The sequence below is a fragment of the Talpa occidentalis genome, unplaced genomic scaffold (genome assembly GCF_014898055.3).
Source record: "Talpa occidentalis isolate TD23 unplaced genomic scaffold, MPIMG_talOcc4v2.1 talOcc4.8, whole genome shotgun sequence".
NCBI lineage: Eukaryota > Metazoa > Chordata > Mammalia > Eulipotyphla > Talpidae > Talpa > Talpa occidentalis.
Window position 1 is genome coordinate 73,696,157 of NW_023605194.1, and position 20,692 is coordinate 73,716,848.

General features: G+C 45.9%; 1 protein-coding gene across 2 annotated transcripts in view; it reads left to right on the plus strand.

The window, feature by feature from the left end:
- Positions 1 to 4,927: 4,927 nt before the first annotated feature.
- LEMD1 (LEM domain containing 1) overlaps positions 4,928 to 20,692 on the plus strand; it is a 31,629-nt gene continuing 15,864 nt past the window's right edge. Inside the window, exons 1-4 of one of the 2 annotated variants that reach the window (XM_054690097.1) lie at positions 4,928 to 5,010; positions 6,404 to 6,519; positions 7,125 to 7,247; positions 10,614 to 10,684. In XM_054690097.1, coding sequence (XP_054546072.1) covers positions 6,438 to 6,519; positions 7,125 to 7,247; positions 10,614 to 10,684 — 276 coding nt within the window. In that variant the 5' untranslated portion in view covers positions 4,928 to 5,010; positions 6,404 to 6,437. The remainder of the gene's footprint in view (positions 5,011 to 6,403; positions 6,520 to 7,124; positions 7,248 to 10,613; positions 10,685 to 20,692) is intronic. The other variant, XM_054690096.1, reaches the window with a different exon arrangement.

The following is a 20,692-nucleotide window of genomic DNA, read 5'->3' on the forward strand; positions in this document are numbered from 1 at the left end:
TAAGCAGCACAGATGATAGCATAGGCAGCCAGTAGCTTCCTAACCGTGTAGCAGTGAAAGTCTCCCTTCAACGCCAGTCTTCTGAGGCACTCCATATGTAAAGTTGGTGGGGGTGGAGTTGTCCTGGCAACTCCAATGGGGCTGCTCTGTGCTCCCCACCCTTCCACGCAGCTGGGAGAAACCTTGGGGCTGGAGTGCCATAGCTTGAAAACCACCAGGGAAGATCACATCCTATTTCTCATAAGGAATTACTAATTTGGGATACTGAAAGAAGAAATTCTATGCCCTCATTTTATGGGGAGCATATTGACGGATGTGTTTATAAAATGGCAATTAGGTGACTCCCCTCTTCGTCTCATACAGATGTGTTTTTGTTTTTCTCCATTAACCTTGTTCATGCCCTTTTCTCTTGAGGAGATGATTCTGCCAGAGTCTTCACTGCATTTGACAAAATGACCCAGTTACTCCCCATGTTCCCCATTAAAGAGGAAACTCCTCTATAATGAGAGCAGAGACTGCTTTATCATCTTCACTCTTAGCGGCATGCCAGGTGCTTAGTAGGTGCTCAGGACTGGATCCCACAGGCTCTGAGTCTGTAATTACCCAGCCACTTCTCACTGAGCTCCTGCCAGCCCAGGGCCTTGGTGGCTGAGCCCAGCTGAGCTGAATTTGAATGCTAAAGGTCTTTCTCCTGCTGCTTAGACGGCCTCTGAGCAGCGACCCTGCTACCCACTCCCATTCCCTGCTTCTCGTGCCCAAGTGTTATGGGCTCTGAGAATATTAGTTAATTTTAATATTAGCCTAAGAAAGATTAATTAGGAAGGCAAATTTGCTCTAAAAGGTGTAATTAATTCCAAAGCCAAATAGGAGAGTGTTATGGATTATCTGCTTTGAGGCTGCCTGTAAGTAGTGTGGATAATCACTGGTTGACTAGATGAACACAGAACAGTTTTTTAAGTGTCAGAACTGTGTAGACCAAACTCCATATGGTTCCTTATGTGGGCAGACTCATGGCTGAGACAAAAGACTTAGACTGAGGTGGTGCCTATGTGAGTAAGAGAACACATCCCATCAGACCTCCTTCCGGGCTCTGCCAGCCCCTAAATCATTCACAAATCATGTATCTTCCTATCAGGCCTTCCTCCATATTCCCAAACTGCTAACAGAGTCTGGTCCAACTGCATCTTTTCGGGACTATTATAGGTAAACTTCAGACTCTCTATAGACTCATTCTTCTTCAGCATCTAACCAAATTTAGGTCAAATGCATAAACACATAATCCTTTGCCCAGGGTCAAACAGAGATCTCAGCCAGCCATGTACCACTTAGAAATTTCCAAATGTGCCAGAAGTGAAGGGTTGACTCCTCAGCATCGCCCACAAGATCCTTCACAAATTGGCACCAACCTATTCCCAGCGCTCATTTCCCTTCTCCGCACACTCCTAGAAGGTCTGCCCCACCCCCATGTTATAGAGGATTGTTGCTCATTCTGCAGGTCTTAGCCTCAGTGAAACGTTCCACCCTTGGGAGCTTGTAAGGGCAGGACAGGCCACAGTGCAGGTTTTCTAGGATCCCATGCAGACCGGGTAAAGGAGGAGTCAGAGTCCTTAGTGGCTTTTTGCAGGTCTTTTTATTGGGATTTACCTGGTACACAGCAGGCAGTGGTGCTGGGGGGCCAGGAGGCTGGCAGACCTCCCAGCCCCCAGCAAGTCTTCACTCTATCTGGGCTCTCTGGCCTTCTCTCACATTCTCTCTGCTCTTCTCATGGCTCTGCTTCTCTCTCGGCTTCTCTTTCGGCTTCTGCTGGCGGGACGCCATGACGCCGCCCTTAAAAGCCCAGTCTCAGCCCAGGTGAATCCCATCTACCTATGCCCACACCCTACTCCAGGTGCCCGCCATCAGGCATACATTCAGAACCGCAAGGATCCATCATCTATCCTGATGGCAGGAGGGCAGAAAAGCCTGACATTTTTCCTTACCCTACAGGGCTCCTGACCCTAGACTCCTATAGCACACTGCTAGCAGTTTGCTATTTTCTTATAATTATTTGTTTTCTCTTTAAGGAGACAGTGAGCTCCTTAAAGGACTGTAGCTTTTGCATCTTTATATTCTACGTCTCCCTGATTTAGGGCAGGTGGAATGTCTGTCCCATAGGAGATGATTGGTAAATATTTGTTGGAAGAAATTGATCAGTCAACAATTTCTTTCTTTTTTTTTTTTTTAAGTTGCCCCTTCAGTTTTTTGGGTTTTTTTTAAGATTTATTTGTTTATACAAGCACTGAGGTACAGGCCAGAGGTGTGGGAGTGTGAGAGAATTCACCAGAGACAGAGCAGGGAGCAGAACAGGCAGAATGACTGAAGTACACTGCTGAGGGGAGCAGCGGGTGAGACAGGAGAGGTCTGCCTCGCCATGGGGGAATCTCCCTGGCCAGCAGGGCATCGAACCCACGCTGCAGAGGCTGCAGACAGCTTCACAGTGCTGCACTCAACCCGCTGCGCCACCGGGGAGGCCCTATCAGTCAAAGATTTCAACAATGATGCCAGTCAGCTCATTGAAACCCCAAAGCCCCCATCCTCACCCCCATAGTAAGTGCTGTTGGAAAGGATCTGGGGAAAAGCCACAGTTTTCCACTTTCCTTGCCTGTGGGGCTGAGGCTTCGAGGAGGCAGGTGCTAGCAGGAGCAAAGTCATCTGAGAAAGGCAAGGATGCCGACTTCAGCCTGACAGCTGCTGATCTTTGCTTTAGTTGATTTCCCCCTTTGCAAATGGTTATTGGCAATTGAAACTGCAAATCTACTATCTGCTCCCCTATGTAAATTGCATTTACATTTAAATTGTGCATTCTTCCAAAGGATAGGGTTAGTAAATAACGGCAGATTAAACTTGAGGAGAGGAAATTGTGCCCCACGTCAAACCTGAGACTGAAGTGACATCTGGCTTTGACTATTTCCGCTATTTCAGTTTAATAACAGCATGTGGCAGTAGGGAAAAGAAATTGGATCTACATTTTAATGAAAGAAGGAAGCTCTCAGGGTTTAGATACCTTATCATGTTGAATACCTAGTCGATTGGCAATTAAAACTTGCTTCCCTTGAGAAATAGAATAAAATATCTGTATCCATGGATGGAATAAAAACAAAAAAACAAGCTAATGCCCTGGACTTCACAGAAAAAAAAAAAAACAAGGGAAATAATCGCTGTAAACATCAAAACCAAATATTTCAGGTCATGGTGGAGTACAGAAATTTTTAAATAGAATAATGTGAGAACTGAATCATGGATGTTGGCAAGATCAGAATTCCAGAGAGTAACTTCAGATTTCAACCCACAAATGTTGGTTGAGCTCATCTGATTGAATCCTTTGTCTCCCAGTGTGTTTTAAGCCCCGGAAGTCTGACCAAGAAAATATTCCAGAAATGGCTGTTTTATCCCAACAGTCTCACAGTTTAAATGGAAGCAGTTCCACCTGCTGGTTGTTTTTTTGTCGAAAGCAATTCTGGGAAATGTAAACATAATGCTTGTGCATTTTGATAAGCCAAGCCTATCATTTATTTGCTTTGATTGAAACAAATGTGTCAATTTCCCAAGTCTTTGTTTGGCTAATCCAGTGTTTGGATATTGTGGAATGTTTGCATGGCGTTTGTTTGGAAACACGCTCAGTTCACAAACTCTGGAACCATGATCCTTGGAACCACAGCCCAGGATCCCTCAACCATCCACCCAAAGATGCCCAATCTTTTCTGTGAATTCAGAAAGTGTTGAAATTATAGGGTCCGATGGGCAAGTGCAAATGGAATGAAGCCTCCTCCTGAGGAAGAAGCTGGATGTGGAAACATTCTGAGGATGAAATAATGAATAATTCAAATCACGGAAGGATTGTCAGTGTGCTTGCCGCGTGCCAAGTGCTTTCTGTGGGTTCTAACTCACTGAGTCCTCATAACACCCTGTGCAGGATCCACTGTCACCCCCACTGCAGATGAGGAAAGGGGACACAGTGAGATGAGAACCTCATGTCACCCAGCTGGGAAGAGATGGGAGCCGGAGTGACTCCAGGTAGGGCCCCCCCACTTTCAGGTGACCCTCTCATTCCTGGTCTTTAATTAAGGCAATGTGTTTTCCCAAAGTTCCATTTTGTTTAGCATAATTGTTTTGAAGTCTTTTTTTTTTTTTAAAGATTTATTTATTTATGCATACAAGAACTGGGGTACAGGCCGGAGGTGTGAGGGGTGAGAGGATTCACCAGAGACAGTGGGGAGCAGAACAGGCAGACTGACTGAAATACACTGCTGGGGAGGCAGGGGGCGAGACAGGAGAGGTCTGCTGCGCCATGTGGGTAGCTCCCTGGCCGACCCAATAGCTTCAAAGTGCTGTGCTTAACCCCTTGCACCACCAGGGAGGCCCTGAAGTCTTTCTTGAAAGACTCAGTGGCCTGAGGGATTTTTCCTTCAATGGAATTAAGGACCAACAACCTCTAGCTTTCAGGATGAGATCTGTCTCCTTACAGGCTCTTGCAGAGGTAGAAAGTAAAAAGGCCCAAACCATCATCATTCTTCAGTGTACTCTATTGTGATTCTTATTCTTAAATGAGCAATTGCTTAACAAGTCAGTCTAGGTTTCTTCCACTTTCTCAGTTTCCCTGGAGTATAAGGTCTGATTGCTCATTTACTACTGTGGGTCTTTCGATGACATTCTGGACACTGAGTTTGATTTCTCCTTTATCTTCTCTTGCTTGGCTCCATTCCCTCTTGGCACCTCCTGATATTTTATCATGACAGTCTGCTGACGGGGTTGACCAATATCTCCTTCTGTTTGAACTTAGGTTAAATTAATCATCTGCTGCTCACATCAGTCTGTTGCTATGAGGGTTCCTGATGTCACACATGTCAGGATTATGATCGCCTTAATAGCCAACAAGCAGAAAGGGTGGGTTGCTGGTAGAAACCCTGAGTGAGACTCATCCAGCTTTAGTAACTAAGCCAACTGCATAGACTATAGACAACCATGTAAAGGGTAAGTGGATTAATCATCTGGTTGGATTCCATTTGAATATTTTTCTTCCATATGTGTTTTCCCTCTAGGCAATTGTCTAGTGTCACTTGAAATGGATGAGGGCTCTTTTGGAGGTTATTTTTGGGACAGTGGTGAAACAACAGACAGCTGTTCCCCAGAACAAATGTCACAGGATCTGCCTAAGCTAACCTCCAGTAAAAAAATAAAAAATAAAAAGTTCTGAGGTATATTGTACTTTTCCTTACTAATGTTGGGTTGTTTAGCAGAAGCCTGAAAGCTTTAACTTACCTTCCCAAACACACAGGAAAGAAGGAAACTTACATTTACGAAGCACCTACAATGTGCCAACACATGACCTGGTCAAAATGGAGCTTCAAGGTGGAGAACTGTTAGGCCAGGTGCTCTCAAACCACCCTGCTATACTTGACAATTCACAGCTTTTTAGCTTGTATGCAATGTTCTTGCTAATTGGACAGTGATTGATCACCACTAAAGGCAAAGTCATTACTTAAAATTGGGCCAGATCTTCCTATGCTGAGTAATTGTCTTGCATTTGTTTTCTCTGTGATATTAAAAAAGTCTGGAAACATGATAGAAATGAGGTACAATAAACTCCTAAATTAAAAAGCTCTGCTAGAAGATTTGACAAATGGGTCTGTCATTTTCAGGTTTTTGTTAAGTAGATGGACAGGTCAGTTTGAGGGGATAGAGGGGTCAAATGAAGAACACTGGTTGAACTTGAGGCTGTGTGGGCTTGGAAAGCTACATTAAGACTTGTGTAAATCTATATAAATCAATTTGCGTGCCCGGGAATGAATAGCTGACTTTTTTCAAATGCCAATTCAGCGATTATGAAGTCGGCTGGTGGTTAATTAAAAACTACCATCTTGTGATGTTCAGAGTTAAATTACAAGTGTGAAAACTACTACTGTTTGCAATAACTGAATGCTCCAAATTCTCTGTCCTCTCATCAAAAGGAGGGCAGGGATAAATAACTTTTATTTAACTCACTAAAAAATCTCTCTCAGCTCTTTCATATTTAATTAACATTTTATCTTCTCAGAGCTTGAGTCTTACTCAGAGCTCCTAAGCAGTAATGGAAATATTTGTTCATTTTGTGCAGAAGGTTTTTCTCACATTAGTTGAGTAGAAAAGTTAGAAATCATTGAACCCCAAGAACATTGGGGATAGCGATCCCCACCCAAAGTTTTGCAGTGAGGCATTAAACCTGGGAGAGAAATACAGCAGTAGACAGCAGCAGTGGTGATCTTGCTTCATTGCCTCTGGGCCTCTACTGGGGAGATGGGGTGGTGAAGACTCTTGTGGGCTAGTTAAGTTTTGGTTCTAATTTGTAAGATGACCTTAACGAATTTATTGTTTTACTGTTTCAAAGAATCCACTGCCAGAAAAGAGACCAGACTATCACCATGGTGGATGTGAAGTGTCTGAGTGACTACAAATTACAGTATGAACTTGATAAGCTTGGATTTTCCCCAGGCCCAATACTACGTATGTATACAGACAATATTAAAGACTAGTCATTTATTATAAAGCACCCCCAATAATTTTATCTTATTTTATTATTTTTTTTTTTTTGTGGGACCCTCGCTGATGGCCGGGGAACAAACCGGCGCCACAGAGGCTGCAGGCAGCCTCGCAGCCCAGCGCTCAACCGCTGCGCCACCAGGGGAGGCCCACCCCCAATAATTTTAATTCTACAGTAGGAGTCTATGTAATGAAAACCATTCAAGTAGAAATAAGGAAGAAAACAAAAATCCAGAAAACTGCGAAGAGGGAAGTGGGGATAAATATACCCAGATCCTACCTAGAGATTAGGGTGCCAGAGATAAAGGGTTAGTTTTTTCCAGCAGCAAAAAGCCAGTTGCTCTTGGTTCTATCACCCCCAATTTTTCATCTCTAGTACCCCACTATGGATGTGTGGCCTGTATTCACCTTGAGTATTTGTGGAAGAAAAGGAGTTAGTTCAATAACTGTGGGGTCCATGCATTTTAAAACCTATAATAACCAATAATGTGAGGTACATGAATAAGGCATCTGGGTTGTAAAATATCTTGAACCACAAGCAATTTCGCCCGTTCTCCCTTCTTCCTCAGCTTCCACCAGAAGACTGTATGAAAAAAAGTTAGTGCAATTGTTGGTCTCAACTCCCTGTGCATCTCCTGTGCTGGAGGAACCCCCAGAGCGGGACAGAACTGAGGACTGTAACGTCAGCGGAGGTACCTGAGCTGCCTGCTGCTAGACAATGGCTCACACTTGCTGATACCCTGTCTGGCCTGAGTGGGATTGAGTGTGCGTGAGTGGGCAGTCACAGTGGTGTGCAGGGTGGCCTGTGAAATATCCACTGGGCCTGTTTGCACTCAAGAGCCTGGAAATCAGGTCCCTGGGCTGCAAGAGGAATCTCCACTTCACGCCAGTGACTCCAGTGGGTGGGAAGTGCAAGAAGGAGGGATTCACTTGCACTACCTCTTCCTCACCAGAGCCAAATCTCTGATTGCTAAGACTAGAAGCTCCTGCAGTTCCTTTCTGGGTTTCCTTTGAGGTCCCTGTTTTACCTCAATCAATTCATTTGACCCTTATTTTCTTTGGATTAAATGATTTCTTGTCCATTAAAAAAGTCGAACCCCATTGCACCTCCTCCTATGCACCCCTGACCCCTCCATCCCTCCCTGTTCTCGTGACTCACTGGGACCTGGCCACAGCTGATCTCTCCTGGTCTCAGGGTGGGTGGGGAGCAGTGGTCTCTAGCACGCATGAGCTTTGCTTTTGGCGGTCCTGCCCAGCACGCCCTGTCCTACGGAGGCACCTGGGTTGCACTATGAGAGGGTGGGTTGAATGGTCTCACTGCCAAGCTCTTCAGTCACTCAGTATTTGTTAGGAGGACCCTCCGAGCCACAGTAAAATACCAGCAGCTACCATTACCAGAGGCCTCCGGCACATTCCTGGCCTTGGGGTCATTGTCTCATTTGTTTTTTTTTTTAAGATTTATTTATGCATATAAGAACTGGAATGTAGGCCAGAGGTGCAGGGGGTGAGGGGTGAGAGGATTCACCAGAGACAGAGTGGGGAATAGAACAGGCAGACTGAATAAAATACACTGCTGTGGGGAGCAGTGGGCGAGACAGGAGAGGTCCACTGTGCCATGCGGGTAGCTCCCTGGCCAGCCAGGGATTGAACTTGTGTTGCAGAGGCTGCGGGCAGCTTCACGGTGCAGTGCTTAACCCCTTGCTCCACCAGGGTGGCCCCATTGTCTCATTTAACCATCACAGGGTTCAGCTGAAATCCAGAGAGTCCAGTGATTGGCACAATGCCACCTAATTAGGAAGAGGCCGCAGAAGAGCAGCACCCACTGGGTTGTGACAGGAAAATGGGGCCCACCTATCTATTTAGCTTCTGGAACAGTACCAGGCATAAGGCAGGAATTCTAGGATATGTTTGTTGAAGGAAAGTAACAACAAGGTATGAGATTTGAACCCAAACCTGGCTCTCAGACCCTTTCATACCTTATACTTTTCTTCTCACAATTTCTATTGTGAAGATGAATATATTACATTTTTTTTACCGTGACTGATTCTATTAAAAAATTATAATTTCTTAGAGTTCAAATTAATGGTTCAACAAGTAGGTATGTATGGAAATTTCTCTATAGTGCCTGGTTTTGGAGGTGGTACAGGTCTGAGCACTTTCCCCAAGGGTCTGACACAGCTGGCCTCATTTGGAGAGGGCAAAAGGGTTTAGGGATGGACCCCACTGGTCCCTGGGCAGAAAGAAGAGTTAGCAGTGGGATACCTGAGAGCATATGGCTCCCCCAGACCTTTCCTGGATGAGGGGCATGTTCAGAGTCCTGCCCTGGGCCTGGGCTGTCTCTGTTTCCTGACTTGGAAAGCAGCTGAAGGGACTAGACCAGCCTCTAATGAAATTTCCAGGCTGGAAGATTCCAGAGAGGAAGAGAAAGGCTTTGCACTCACTGCTCACCACTGTCCAGGACTGCAGGTTGGAGCTGCAAAGTCAGGGCCTCCCTGACGGCGCAGGGGTTAAAGTCTCAGTGCTATAAAGCCACTGCAGCACAAGTTTGATCCCCGGGCAGGGAGTTGACCCACATGGTTCAGCAGACCTCTCCTGTCCCCCCACTGCTCCCCTCAGCAGTGTATTCCAGTAGATCTTCCTGTTCTGTTCCCCACTCTGTCTCTGGTGAATCCTATCACTCCCACCTCCCACTTCTGGCCTACACCCCAGTTCTTGTTTGTATGCATAAATGAATAAAATAAATCCTCTAAAAAAAAATCTGCAAAGTCAAGCTGTCTGGGCTGGGAGGAAATCAGTCTTTAGCTCTTTTTTTTTTTTAATTAATTTATTTATTTATACATAGACGAACTGGGGTACAGGCCAGGGGTGCCGGGGGTAAGAGGATTCACCAGAGACAGATTGGGAAGCAGAACAGGCGGATTGACTGAAATACACTGCTGAGGGGAGCAGCGGGCAAGGCAGGAGAGGGCTGCTGCGCCATGTGGGTCAGTTCCTGACTGGGGATCGAACTCAGGAACTCAGGCCTTAGCAGTGATATAGCGATGAGACTTAACCCCTATGCCACCAGGGAAGCCCAGTTTTTTAGCTCTTAAGTGTTGTCTTTGCTTTAGACTGGACATGCACCTGATGTTAGCCAACCACAGGCAGCAAGGCCAAAAGCAGAAGCTCAGTTCTGTCCTACTTTGGTAATGTGATGGCCTTGGCTGAGACAAGCGGAACCCCCCAGTCCAGGTCAAGTCAGAATCAGACATTTGAATTTGTTTGTGGGAGAAGCCTTGTAGACCCAGGTGCCCTTAAAATGGAGCAGTGAGAAGGAAATGATGGGGTCCTGTGGAGGTTCAGCCTTGGGTGTTCCTCACAAGGGGGTGGAGCTGTGCTGGGAAGCGGGAGGGGAGCAGTTCCAGGACTAAGCATCACCCAAAGAGTGGGTGGCTCTGACTGCTCACATTTGCACTCACTGTTTTGACACCAGGTGAACGTAGCTTTAATGATCTATCCTCTTTTCAAACTTCCCAAGTGTTTCTGGCTCCTTCTGCTGCAGAATGTGTAACTCACGATTGTTCCAAGCTAATCAAAAGGCTCCCCTCAGGCGGAAGCCAAGGGGCCATTCACAGCCATCTTTCCTGCCCCTGTGCTTCCCCTGATTTTAAAGCCTTTTAGCACACATCTGGCTTTCCCTCTCCTGGGAGCCTTTTGGGATACAGAAGGAAAAAGTCCTTTTGCCCTTCCTTGACATTCAGGAAGACATGAGGCTTACAGCTGCTGGGGGTAGGCCATGGCTAGAGTGAAAACAGCCCAGCTGAGCAGCCCACAGACTCACATTGTGTTTCTCTCAGAGGCCTGGTCAGAGGTCCCCCCGAGGCCCAGGGCAAGCCCAGCTGTGGTTTCCAAGGCTGCTGCAGCCCAGAAATGCTCCTTTCCCTCTGAAGTGACCAATGAATTTTCTTCTCCTCACAGAAATCTGTGATTGAGAAAATTCACCCGGTGATGGGTGTTTGTTCCCTTTGCGAACTTGTTCGTTCTCATGGCCTATTTTCCTTTTGTTTCCCATGATCCAGAGCTTAATGCCACTATCAGTTTGAAAGGAAATATCATATTCTCAACAGAAAAAAACAAGGGACTCAAAAAAGTATGTACAACTCTAATGCATGAATACTTTTACACAAATATTAAAAATAGGAAATAGAGTGTTTCATATGTATTAAGAAAGGAGATAGTCAACACATTCGGTTATAGTGGACAAGTCCTGGTTTAAATAAGCTATTTTGATGCAGGTTTGTTTGGGGAAACAATTTTCTTTTTTTTTTAATTAATTAATTTTTATATATTTTGCATCACTGTTCATTTTTGTACAATGTGTGCTTTCTCCTTTCAGGTGTAGTCCCCGTAAAATTCCCATCACCGATTCACTCGTGCACCATTACCATAGTCCCTTGGGCAATTCCTGCCCCTGCTTTTTATTTTTAAGATTTATTTTATTAATTTATGCATAGAAGAGCTGGGGTACAGGCCAGATGTATGAGGGGTGAGAGGATTCACCAGAGACAGAGTGAGGAGCAGAACAGGCAGATTGAATTACACTGCTGAGGGGAGCAGCGGGTGAGACAGGAGAGGTCTGCTGCACCATGTGGGTAGCTCCCTGGCTGGGGCTCCAACTCCTGCTGCAGTGGTTAAGGATAGCTTCATAGTGCTGAAACTTAACCCTTTGCGCCACAAGGGAGGCCCCACTTCCCTGTGTGACCCCTCTCTCTCCCCCTCCCCTGCAGAATGTCTCTGGTTTGTAGTTGCCTGTTAATTTTGTTTTATTTATTTACTTTTTATTTATTTATTTATGTACATATTTATTTATTTATTTATTTCCTGATTCTTTATTTGGTTCCCCTGTATTCCTCCTATAAGTGAAATCATCTGATATTTTTTTCTCCCTTCTGGCTTATTTCACTGAGCATGATCCCTTCCAGCTCCATCCATGTTGCTGCAAATGGCATGAGTTTATCTTTTTTGATTGCTGAGTAGTATTCCATTGTGTATATACCACATCTTTTTGATCTGCTCATCTGTTTTTGGACATTTGGGTTGTTTCCATATCTTTCCTATTGTAAATAGTGCTGCAATATGGGGAAACAATTTTCAAATTCTAGCACAGTCCCAGAAGGTCCTCCTGCCCCTGCTGGAAATAGCTACCACCCTGCTTTCCCTCTCTGCTGGGCTCCCCCTCTCTCTGCCACAGGCTGCATTCACATGTGGCTAGTTCTAGTGAGCAGCGAATGAATGTGAGTTCTCTTCCCTTCCATCTCTCTGATGCTGAGTTCTGCCCTCCACATGCACTGCCCTCCCCAGCACAAGCCACATGCATGCCTGAGAGCGGTGGGTATGGGGCCAGGCCTTGCCACTTGAATCCACTCGATTCTTCCATTTGCTGGATGTGCGACCTTAGGAAAGTCAAGTAACAGTTCTGACCCTCCTGGTGCCCTTTAAGAGCTGCACCTACTCCGAGGCCCATGTGAGGCGAAAGGCAGGCCCAGATCTCAGGACAGATCAGACCCCCACTTAGCCCCCAGGTAGAACTCAAGGCCACCTCCCTGACCTCTGTCCCATTTCACTTAGACACCGTCTCCTTGGGTTTCAGCAGCTCTGCCCTCTCAGTTCTTGGTTCTGTCCCTCCAACTCTTTCTGTTCTGTCTTTTGCTCCTAAATATGCCTGGTGCCTGGGCCTCCCCTGGTGACGCAGTGGTTGAGCGCTGGGTTGCGAAGCTGCCCGCAGCCTCCACAGCGCCGGTTAGATCCCTGGCCACCGGCGAGTGTCCCAAATGGCACGCAGACCTCTCCTGCTGTGCCCGCTGCTCCCCTCAGCAGTGTACTTCGTCACTCTGCCTACTCTGTTCTCAGCTCTGGCTCTGGTGAATTCTCTTACCCTCCCGCGCTTCTGACTGTACCCAGTGCTTGTATAAATAAATAAATAAATCTTAAAAAAAATATGCCTGGTGCCTGAGATCTTGCCCTCAGGCCCCATTTCCTCCTGCCCTGAGTCATTTCTCCTGGCCGTTCCCTTCAGTCACCTCCTCCAGGGCCTAACTCCTCCTGCAAACCTTCACACAGGACTGCTGTCTGCGCTCACGTGGGCCAAGAACGGGGCTCAGTGCCCTCACCCTATATATCCAACTGCTTCCTTCTTTTTCCTTTTTCCTCATTCTCTTCCTTCTTCCACTCTCTTGCCTTCCCTCCCTTCCTGCATTCACCCAACAAATGGCTGTTTACAAGCACACGAGGGTCCTGAGTTACATGGATGTGTCTGTACTCTCCTGGGGTTCCTTTCCAGCGCCCCACACTCAGGATGGCCAGGACTAAGCTCATTTTCACTCACCCCACCTTGCATCTGTGGCCTCTGTTATTTCCTGCCGTCCAGGCTCAAAGCCTCAGAGTTGTCTTAGAACACCTGCTCGCCAAGCTCCTCATTTATTAAGCGGTTGACAAGTCTTATGAGTTTGAATTATGAGCTTCAAAACTCTACCCCTTCTTCCTGGTTCCACTGCTTCCATCCTAACTTGCACCTGTACATATAAATATATTCATTTGGGGCCTCCCTGGTAGTGCAAGGGATTAAGCAACGCACTATGAAGCAATCCGCAGCCTCTGCAGCATGAGTTCCATCCCAGGCCAGCCAGGGAGCTACCCACATGATGCAGCAGACCTCTCCTGTCTCGCCCACTGCTCCCCTCAGCAGTATACTTCAGTCAGTCTGCCTGTTCTGTTCCCCGCTCTGTCTCTGGTGGATCCTCTGACCCCCCTCACCCCACATCTCTGGCCTGTACCCCAGCTCTTGTATGCATAAATAAATAAATCTTTAAAAAAAAAGATTCAAACTTAACTGTACCCCATGCTGATCCACTGTCTCTTGTGACTCTATCTCCCTCATCTTCCAGCCCACCGATACTTCCCTTCTTTCTACTCCTCTCACTTTTCCCATCTGCCTTTGCCTCAACAGTTCTTTACGCCTGGAATTCTTTTCATCCTTCCTACTCTATCCCATTTTTTTCCCTATTAAAATCCTGTGGTGGTTGAAGGTCTGTCTCTGAGGCCACTCCTGGTATCCCTCTAAGACTGCCTCTTGTCCCTTCCCCGGCTCTGACACATGGCAGGGGTGCAGAGGTCACTGAGTCCACCTAACAGCTCTGGGGGCAAATAGGTTAGTTTGCAAATATAGTCAAGTATGTAAAATACTTGCTGAGTTTAAAGAAATGAAAAGAAAATCCCAAGTAAATGTGCCTACAGCATAATGTCACTTTATTTTTTTTAAAGATTTGTTTATTTATTTTTTAAGGTTTATTTATTTATTTATACAAGCACTGGGTACAGTCAGAAGCGCGGGAGGGTGAGAGAATTCACCAGAGCCAGAGCGGGGAGCAGAGCAGGCAGAAGGACCGAAGTACACTGCTGAGGGGAGCAGCGGGTGGCAGGAGAGGTCTGTGCGCCATGCGGGACCCTCCTCTGGTGGCCGGGGAGCAGCCGGGGATCGAACCAGTGCTGCAGAGGCTGCAGGCAGCTTCGCAACCCAGCGCTCAACCACTGTGCCACCGGGGAGGCCCCATAATGTCACTTTAGCTTCCCACTTAAACACAATTCAAACTTGATGAAGTAATTCTGATATCAAATGTTCTAAGATGATTTTTAAAATCTGCCAAATTAAAGGAATCCTTTCCGTTTAGTAAACCTCACATCCACAGAAAAAAATTTTTTTAAGATTTATTTATTTATGCATACAAGAACTGGGGTACAGTGAGAGGGTTCACCAGAGACAGAGTGGGGAGCAGAACAGGCAGATCTACTGAAATACACTGCTGAGGGGAGCAGCAGGTGAGTCAGGAGGGGTCTGCTGTGCCATGTGGGTAGCTCCCTGGCTGGGGATCGAACTTGTGCTGCTGTGGCTGTGGACTGCATCTTAATCCCTTGCGCCACCAGGGAGACCCCTCCACAGAAAACTCTTTCATACAGTTGCTGCAAAAGCATTTACAGGAGAAAAAGCAACTCAAGTATTGACGATGCATCAGCTGGGACCAGTGCCCTCCAGTCTGCTTTACTTAAACCTGGAATGAAACCACATCAATATTTTGAATTGGTCATAGAATTAAATAGAAAGTTTGTGATGGTAAAAATGTTTTGATCTGAAGGATTTATATAAGCTGTTTTGAGTCTCAGATGGGTCTTAAAGACATCTGTTCACTTTATTTTATTATTATTTTTTAAAGATTTATTTTTATTTATTTATTTTTTATCTATTTATTTATGCATACAAGAACTGGGGTGTAGGCCAGAGATGCGGGGGTTGGGGGTGGGTGAGAGGATTCACCAGAGACAGAGTGGGGAGCAGAACAGGTGGATCTACTGAAATACACTGCTGAGGGGAGCAGCAGGCGAGACAGGAGAGGTATGCTGCACATGTGGGTCAGTTCCCTGGCGGGGGATTGAACTCAGGCCATAGAGGTGATAGCGCTGAGCCTTAGCCCCTAGGCCACCAGGGAGGCCCCACATATGTTCATTTTAAATCCACAAGTAAATGTAAATAGACATTTACATTTCCACGTAGAGGTGGTGGGACATGTTCCTCGAGATGCTGTGGGTCTGATTACCTAAGGGCAGTGGTCTGCCTCTCTGGGTACCAGGCCAGTCAGTATTTGTATTTCTTTGAAACACCGATGAACACATATTTTCTTCTCCATTTAATAGGTTTCTATCTTTTTAATAAAGATTTATTTATTTATTTATTTATACAAGCACTGGGTACAGTCAGAAGCATGGGAGGGTGAGAGAATTCACCAGAGCCAGAGCGGGGAGCAGAACAGGCAGACTGACGAAGTACACTGCTGAGGGGAGCAATGGGCACAGCAGGAGAGGTCTGCGTGCCATGTGGGACCCTCACCGGGGGCTGGGGATTAAACTGGCTTTGCAGAGGTTGCGGGCAGCTTTGTAGCCCAGCGCTCAACCGCTGTGCCACCGGGAAGGCCCAGGTTTCTATTTTTTTTAATTTTATTTATTTTTTATTTATATATATTTTACATCCAGTGGACTACAAACCTTTTTGAGATTTGAACTAGGTCTATTTCCAGACACTTTTTAACACCGTGTGTTTTATCAAATTGCATAAGTGGTCCATTCGATTCCGTCCTACGACCACTCAGAAAACCTGATGGATCATTTTTTTAATTGGGTTTTCTCATCGGGTAGACTCTACATGCAGCTCACGACTCTACATGCAGCTCACGCCTCTGCAGCTGGAGTGGGGCTACACCAACAGGTGCAAGGCAGGCTTGACTCCCCTTCTGCCAAAGAAGGGAAAATGGGAAGGGCATTGGGGGAGGCAGAATAATCTGCCATGTCAAGCTGCATAAAGTGGGGTTTGAGTAGGGTGACATATAATGTATCATCCCCAATAGGATGCTTTTGAGAATGACCAGAGGGAGGCAGGAATAACGAGAGTAAAACCGCTGTTCTGAGTACCCTGGGTATGTGGTCACCCCGGATATGTGGTCACCCCAGGTTTGGGGGCACTTCTGAAGGTCAAACCCATCTACCGAGGGCTGCTGAGCACCTGGCCCTGGGGGAGGGGGCCTGTGCTCGAACCTCAGTGTGTTCTGTCCCTTCTCCTGGCCTGGAATTCTCCCTCCTCGCCTGCACCTACCCTATGCATTCTGCCAGCATTTCTCAAATGTGTTCACACAGGAGTTAAAGGCACAGCGCTGTCAGGCTGTCACCAGCCACTGCAGCACAAGTTCTATTCCTAGTCCGCCAGGGAGATACCTACATGGTGCTGCAGACCTCTCCTTCCTCGCCCGCTGCTCCTCTCAGCAGTGCTTTCGGTCCATCTACCTGTTCTGCTCCCCACTCTGTCTCTGGTGAATCCTCTCACCCACCCACACCTGTGGCCCACACCCCAGTTCTTGTATGCATACATAAATAAATCTTTATCTTTTCCTTTTTTTAATCTTTTTTTAAAAAGATTTATTTATGGGGCCTCCCCGGTGGCGCAGCGGTTGAGTGCTGGGTTGCGAACCTGCCCCAGCCTCTGCAGCGGCGGTTTGATCCCCAGCTGCTCCCCGGCCACCGGAGGAGGGTCCCACATGGCGCGCAGAACTTTCCTGCAGCCCTCTGCTCCCCTCAGCGGTGTACATCGGTCCTCCTGCCTGCTCTGCTCCCCGCTCTGGCTCTGGTGAATTCTCTCACCCTCCTGCGCTTCTGACTGTACCCAGTGCTTGTATAAACAAACAAACAAATAAATAAATCTTTAAAAAAAAATAAAAAAAATAAAAAGATTTATTTATGTATGCATACAAGAGCTGGGGTTCAGGCCAGAGATGTGGGGGGTGGGGGTGGGTAAGAGGATTCACCAGAAACAGGGTGGGGAACAGAATAGGTGGATTGACTGAAATACACTGCTGAGGGGAGCAGCGGGCAAGACAGGAGAGGTCTGCTGAGCCATGTGGGTCAGCTCCCTGGCCAGGGATCTAACTCATGTTGCAGTGGCTGGAGATAGCTTCATAGTGCTGCGTCTTAACCCCTTGCGCCACCAGGGAGGCCCAATCTTAAAAAAAAAAAAAAAAAATGTATTCAGTGGGGCTGGCCCTAGGAAATGCCTTTTCCACTAAACCCTACTTCTACCTTCGGCCCAAAAGAACTTTTGCTCTAGGTTGTAAAACTTTGAGGGCAAAGAACTATGTCTTGGATCCTCTGTATTTCATTCAACGCCAGGCATTTGGGGGGATGGGGTGGGGGACAGTTCAGTTTTCTGAACTGAAAGAAGCCTTTGTCCTGTGCTGCTGCAGCTCTCGTCCACTTTCTACTCCCCACCCACCATCTATTTTGTCTCTTAGACATTTTAATGCATTTTCTTGAGAAAGAATTCTTAGGTAATAGTGGATTGATGACTGTCCAGGGGATGTTTGCAACAGATGCCCACCCTGGTTCCCAGCCTGTGAGCTAAGGACTATTTATTATCTACAGGGCATTGTCCTAGACCTTGTTGAGGAAGAATAGGTACAGAAGGAGGCATAATTCTTAGTGTCCTGAAGACACTTTAAAACCAACTCTGGGCCTCCCTGGTGGCGCAAGGGGTTAAGACGCAACCTAAGAAGCTGTCCGCAGCCACTGCAGCACGAGTTCGATCCCTGGCCAGGGAGCTACCCACATGGCTCAGCAGACCTCTTCAGTCTCGCCTGCTGCTCCCCTCAGTGGTGTATATCAGTAGATCTGCCTGCTCCTCATTCTGTCTCTGTCACCCCCCATACCTCAGTTCTTGTATGTACAAATAAATAAATCTTAAAAAAAAGAAATAAAACCAACTCTGGAAACAGACCATATGCCTGAAAACATGGACTCTAAAATGAGACTGCCTGGGTTCAAATTCCAGATTTGCCACCAACTCAAGAAGACCCTTGACCCTCTCTGACTTAGTTTTCTCATCGTTAATAATAGTCTCAACTTCATAAATGTTGGGAGGGTTGAGTTAAGTATGTAAAATAGTAATAATCACATATAATGCAAGCAAATAAGTACAAATAATTACAATATTATCATTAATATTATATAAAATATTTAATTATCTGCAAAACAAAGCAACATGTTTAGTGAAAATAATATAATGGAAAGTGGGGCCTTAGTATTGAACTCCTAAATATTGCATAATGTGATTTATCAGAGTGCCTCTAAGTATATTTGTATAATTAAATATACAATTTAATTAAAGATTGTTCTCTGTAAGCATTAACTGAGGCAGACTGGAAAAAAGCAGGTCACAGCTTCTCTTCCTTGGACACAGGGCACACTCTTGCTCTCCTCTCCAAGTGCTCCCATTCTTCAAGCTCTAGGGACCCCAATATTACTCTTCATATACACGGTTCCTCTGTCCATTTCTTTGGCCTCCAGGCATGCGGACACTGCCCCCATAGTCCCTGTGCCATGTTTCCAGTTCAGGGCACATTAGCATCCTAGGGAGGGAAGAAGGAAGGAAGAAAAATGTCAAGTCTCTGCTTCCAATTCTTAGGTCTTTGTGCCAAAACTTTAATAGGATTTTTACTCTCTGTGCTCAGTTGTTATTGTTGCTGATCAGATATTTTATAGGCCCCTGTTAGCATTTGGTGCCTATCCCAAATGTGCCCCTCAGAAGGTCCAATACCAAGGGAATGTGTACTAAATGAGCACCGTTGGTTGTGCGGTTTGAATTTCATGTCAAGGTTCTAGGGGTTGTGATGTGAAACATCTCTAGTAGTTAATTTTTTTCTTTTTTAAAGATTTATTTATTTTTGCATATAAGAACTGGGGTACAGGCCAGAGGTATGGGAGGTAAGAGGATTCACCAGAGACAGAGTGAGGAACAGAACAGGCAGATCCACTGAAACACACTGCTGAGGGGAGCAGCGGGCAAGACAGGAGAGGTCTGCTGCGCCATTTGGTTACTTCCCTGGCTGGGACTTGAACTCATGCTGCAGTGGCTGTGGGTAGCTTCATAGGTTGCGTCTTAACCCCTTGCACCACCAGAGAGGCCCCATAGTTTCTTTTTTTTTAAGATTTATTTTTATTTATTTATGTATACAAGAACTGGGGTTGTACAGGGTGGAGGGAAGGAGGTGAGATGATTCACTGGAGACAGAGTGGGGAGCAGAAACAGGCAGATCCATGGAAATATAACGCTGCTGAGGGGAGCAGCGGGTGAGACACGAGAGGTCTGCTGTGCCATATGGGTCAGCTCCCTGGCCAGCTAGGATCGGGGATCTGGGATAGAACTCATGCTGCAGTGGCTGGCTGTGTCTTTAACCCCTGCACCACCATGGAGGCCCTCTAGTAGTTTCTTAATTAATTGAAAAACATCACTATTCCCAATAGTAGTTGTATATTTCAGTTGGGGCAAAGCGAAAGTAAATTACATATTCTATAACTACTTAATAAGCTCTTTCTTCTTACCTTTGACTTGAGTTAATGGGAGCTAAATGCCATCTTTACAAGGAATGTAATTGAACATTTTTTCCTGTTAAAATATTGACCTCCTGGGCCTCCCCGGTGGCACAGCGGTTGAGCGTTGGGTTGCGAAGCTGCCCGCAGCCTCTGCAGCGCTGGTTCAATCCCCAGCCGCCGGGCGAGGGTCTCACATGGCGTGCAGACCTCTCCTGCAGCCTGCTGCTCCCCTCAGCAGTGTACTTCATCACTCTGCCTGCTCTACTCTCTGCTCTGGCTCTGGTGAATTCTCTCACCCTCCCACACCTCTGACTGTACCCCAGTGCTTGCATAAATAAATAAATAAATCTTAAAAATAAATAAATAAATAAAAAGTTTCCTTTAAAAAAAAATATTGACCTCCTGGTAGATATGCTTAAATGTGCATAATTATCAGCATCTCTTTATCTTATTGATTACATGTTGATTCTGTGTACTAGAACCCTGGTGTTGAAATACAAGAGCAGTGGCAAGAGATAGTTAAATTAAACTGATGACAGTGATTGTAAGATGGTAATAAGGTACACTTAACTTATTTTCATAAAACTGAATTATGGACAGTAATATTCTTTTTCTCTAGGAAAAATAAGTTTGTTTAGAAAACTGAGTTTTTCTCTCTTTCACCTAAGATTATTACCATATTGACTTTAGCTAATTTAGAATTTGCTTCCGGAGTATAAATATTTGTAACCATTTTAGGGAGCAGAGTTTCCTGTTTTACTTTCCACATGAACACCCCTGAATTATTTTAATCTCTTGGGACTTTTTAGGGTTTCCTGAGTACAAGGCACTATTCATCACAATTCATGAGTCCAGGCCTGATTTATTATATATTTATTTATTATTGATCATGGAACTTCTACTGAAAGGCTTCTTGGAATGAGGTTAAATGGTCCATTTTATAGATGAGAAAACAGTCAGTGAGGGTCTAAGACTTGCCCAAGACCACATGAGTTAACAGAAAACTTGGAAACGGGATTCCAGTCTCCTAATTTCTATTCAGTTGCCCTTTTCTTTGCACGAAGGTGCCAGACGGAGGAAAAACAGCCAACACCTGAGTGGTGAAATAGCTCCCCCCAGTGTCGCTCTCCATGGTTCACAGCAGGTCCCCGGGACACCTGTTACCCGGAGGCAGATGCTTCCTGACACCGATTTG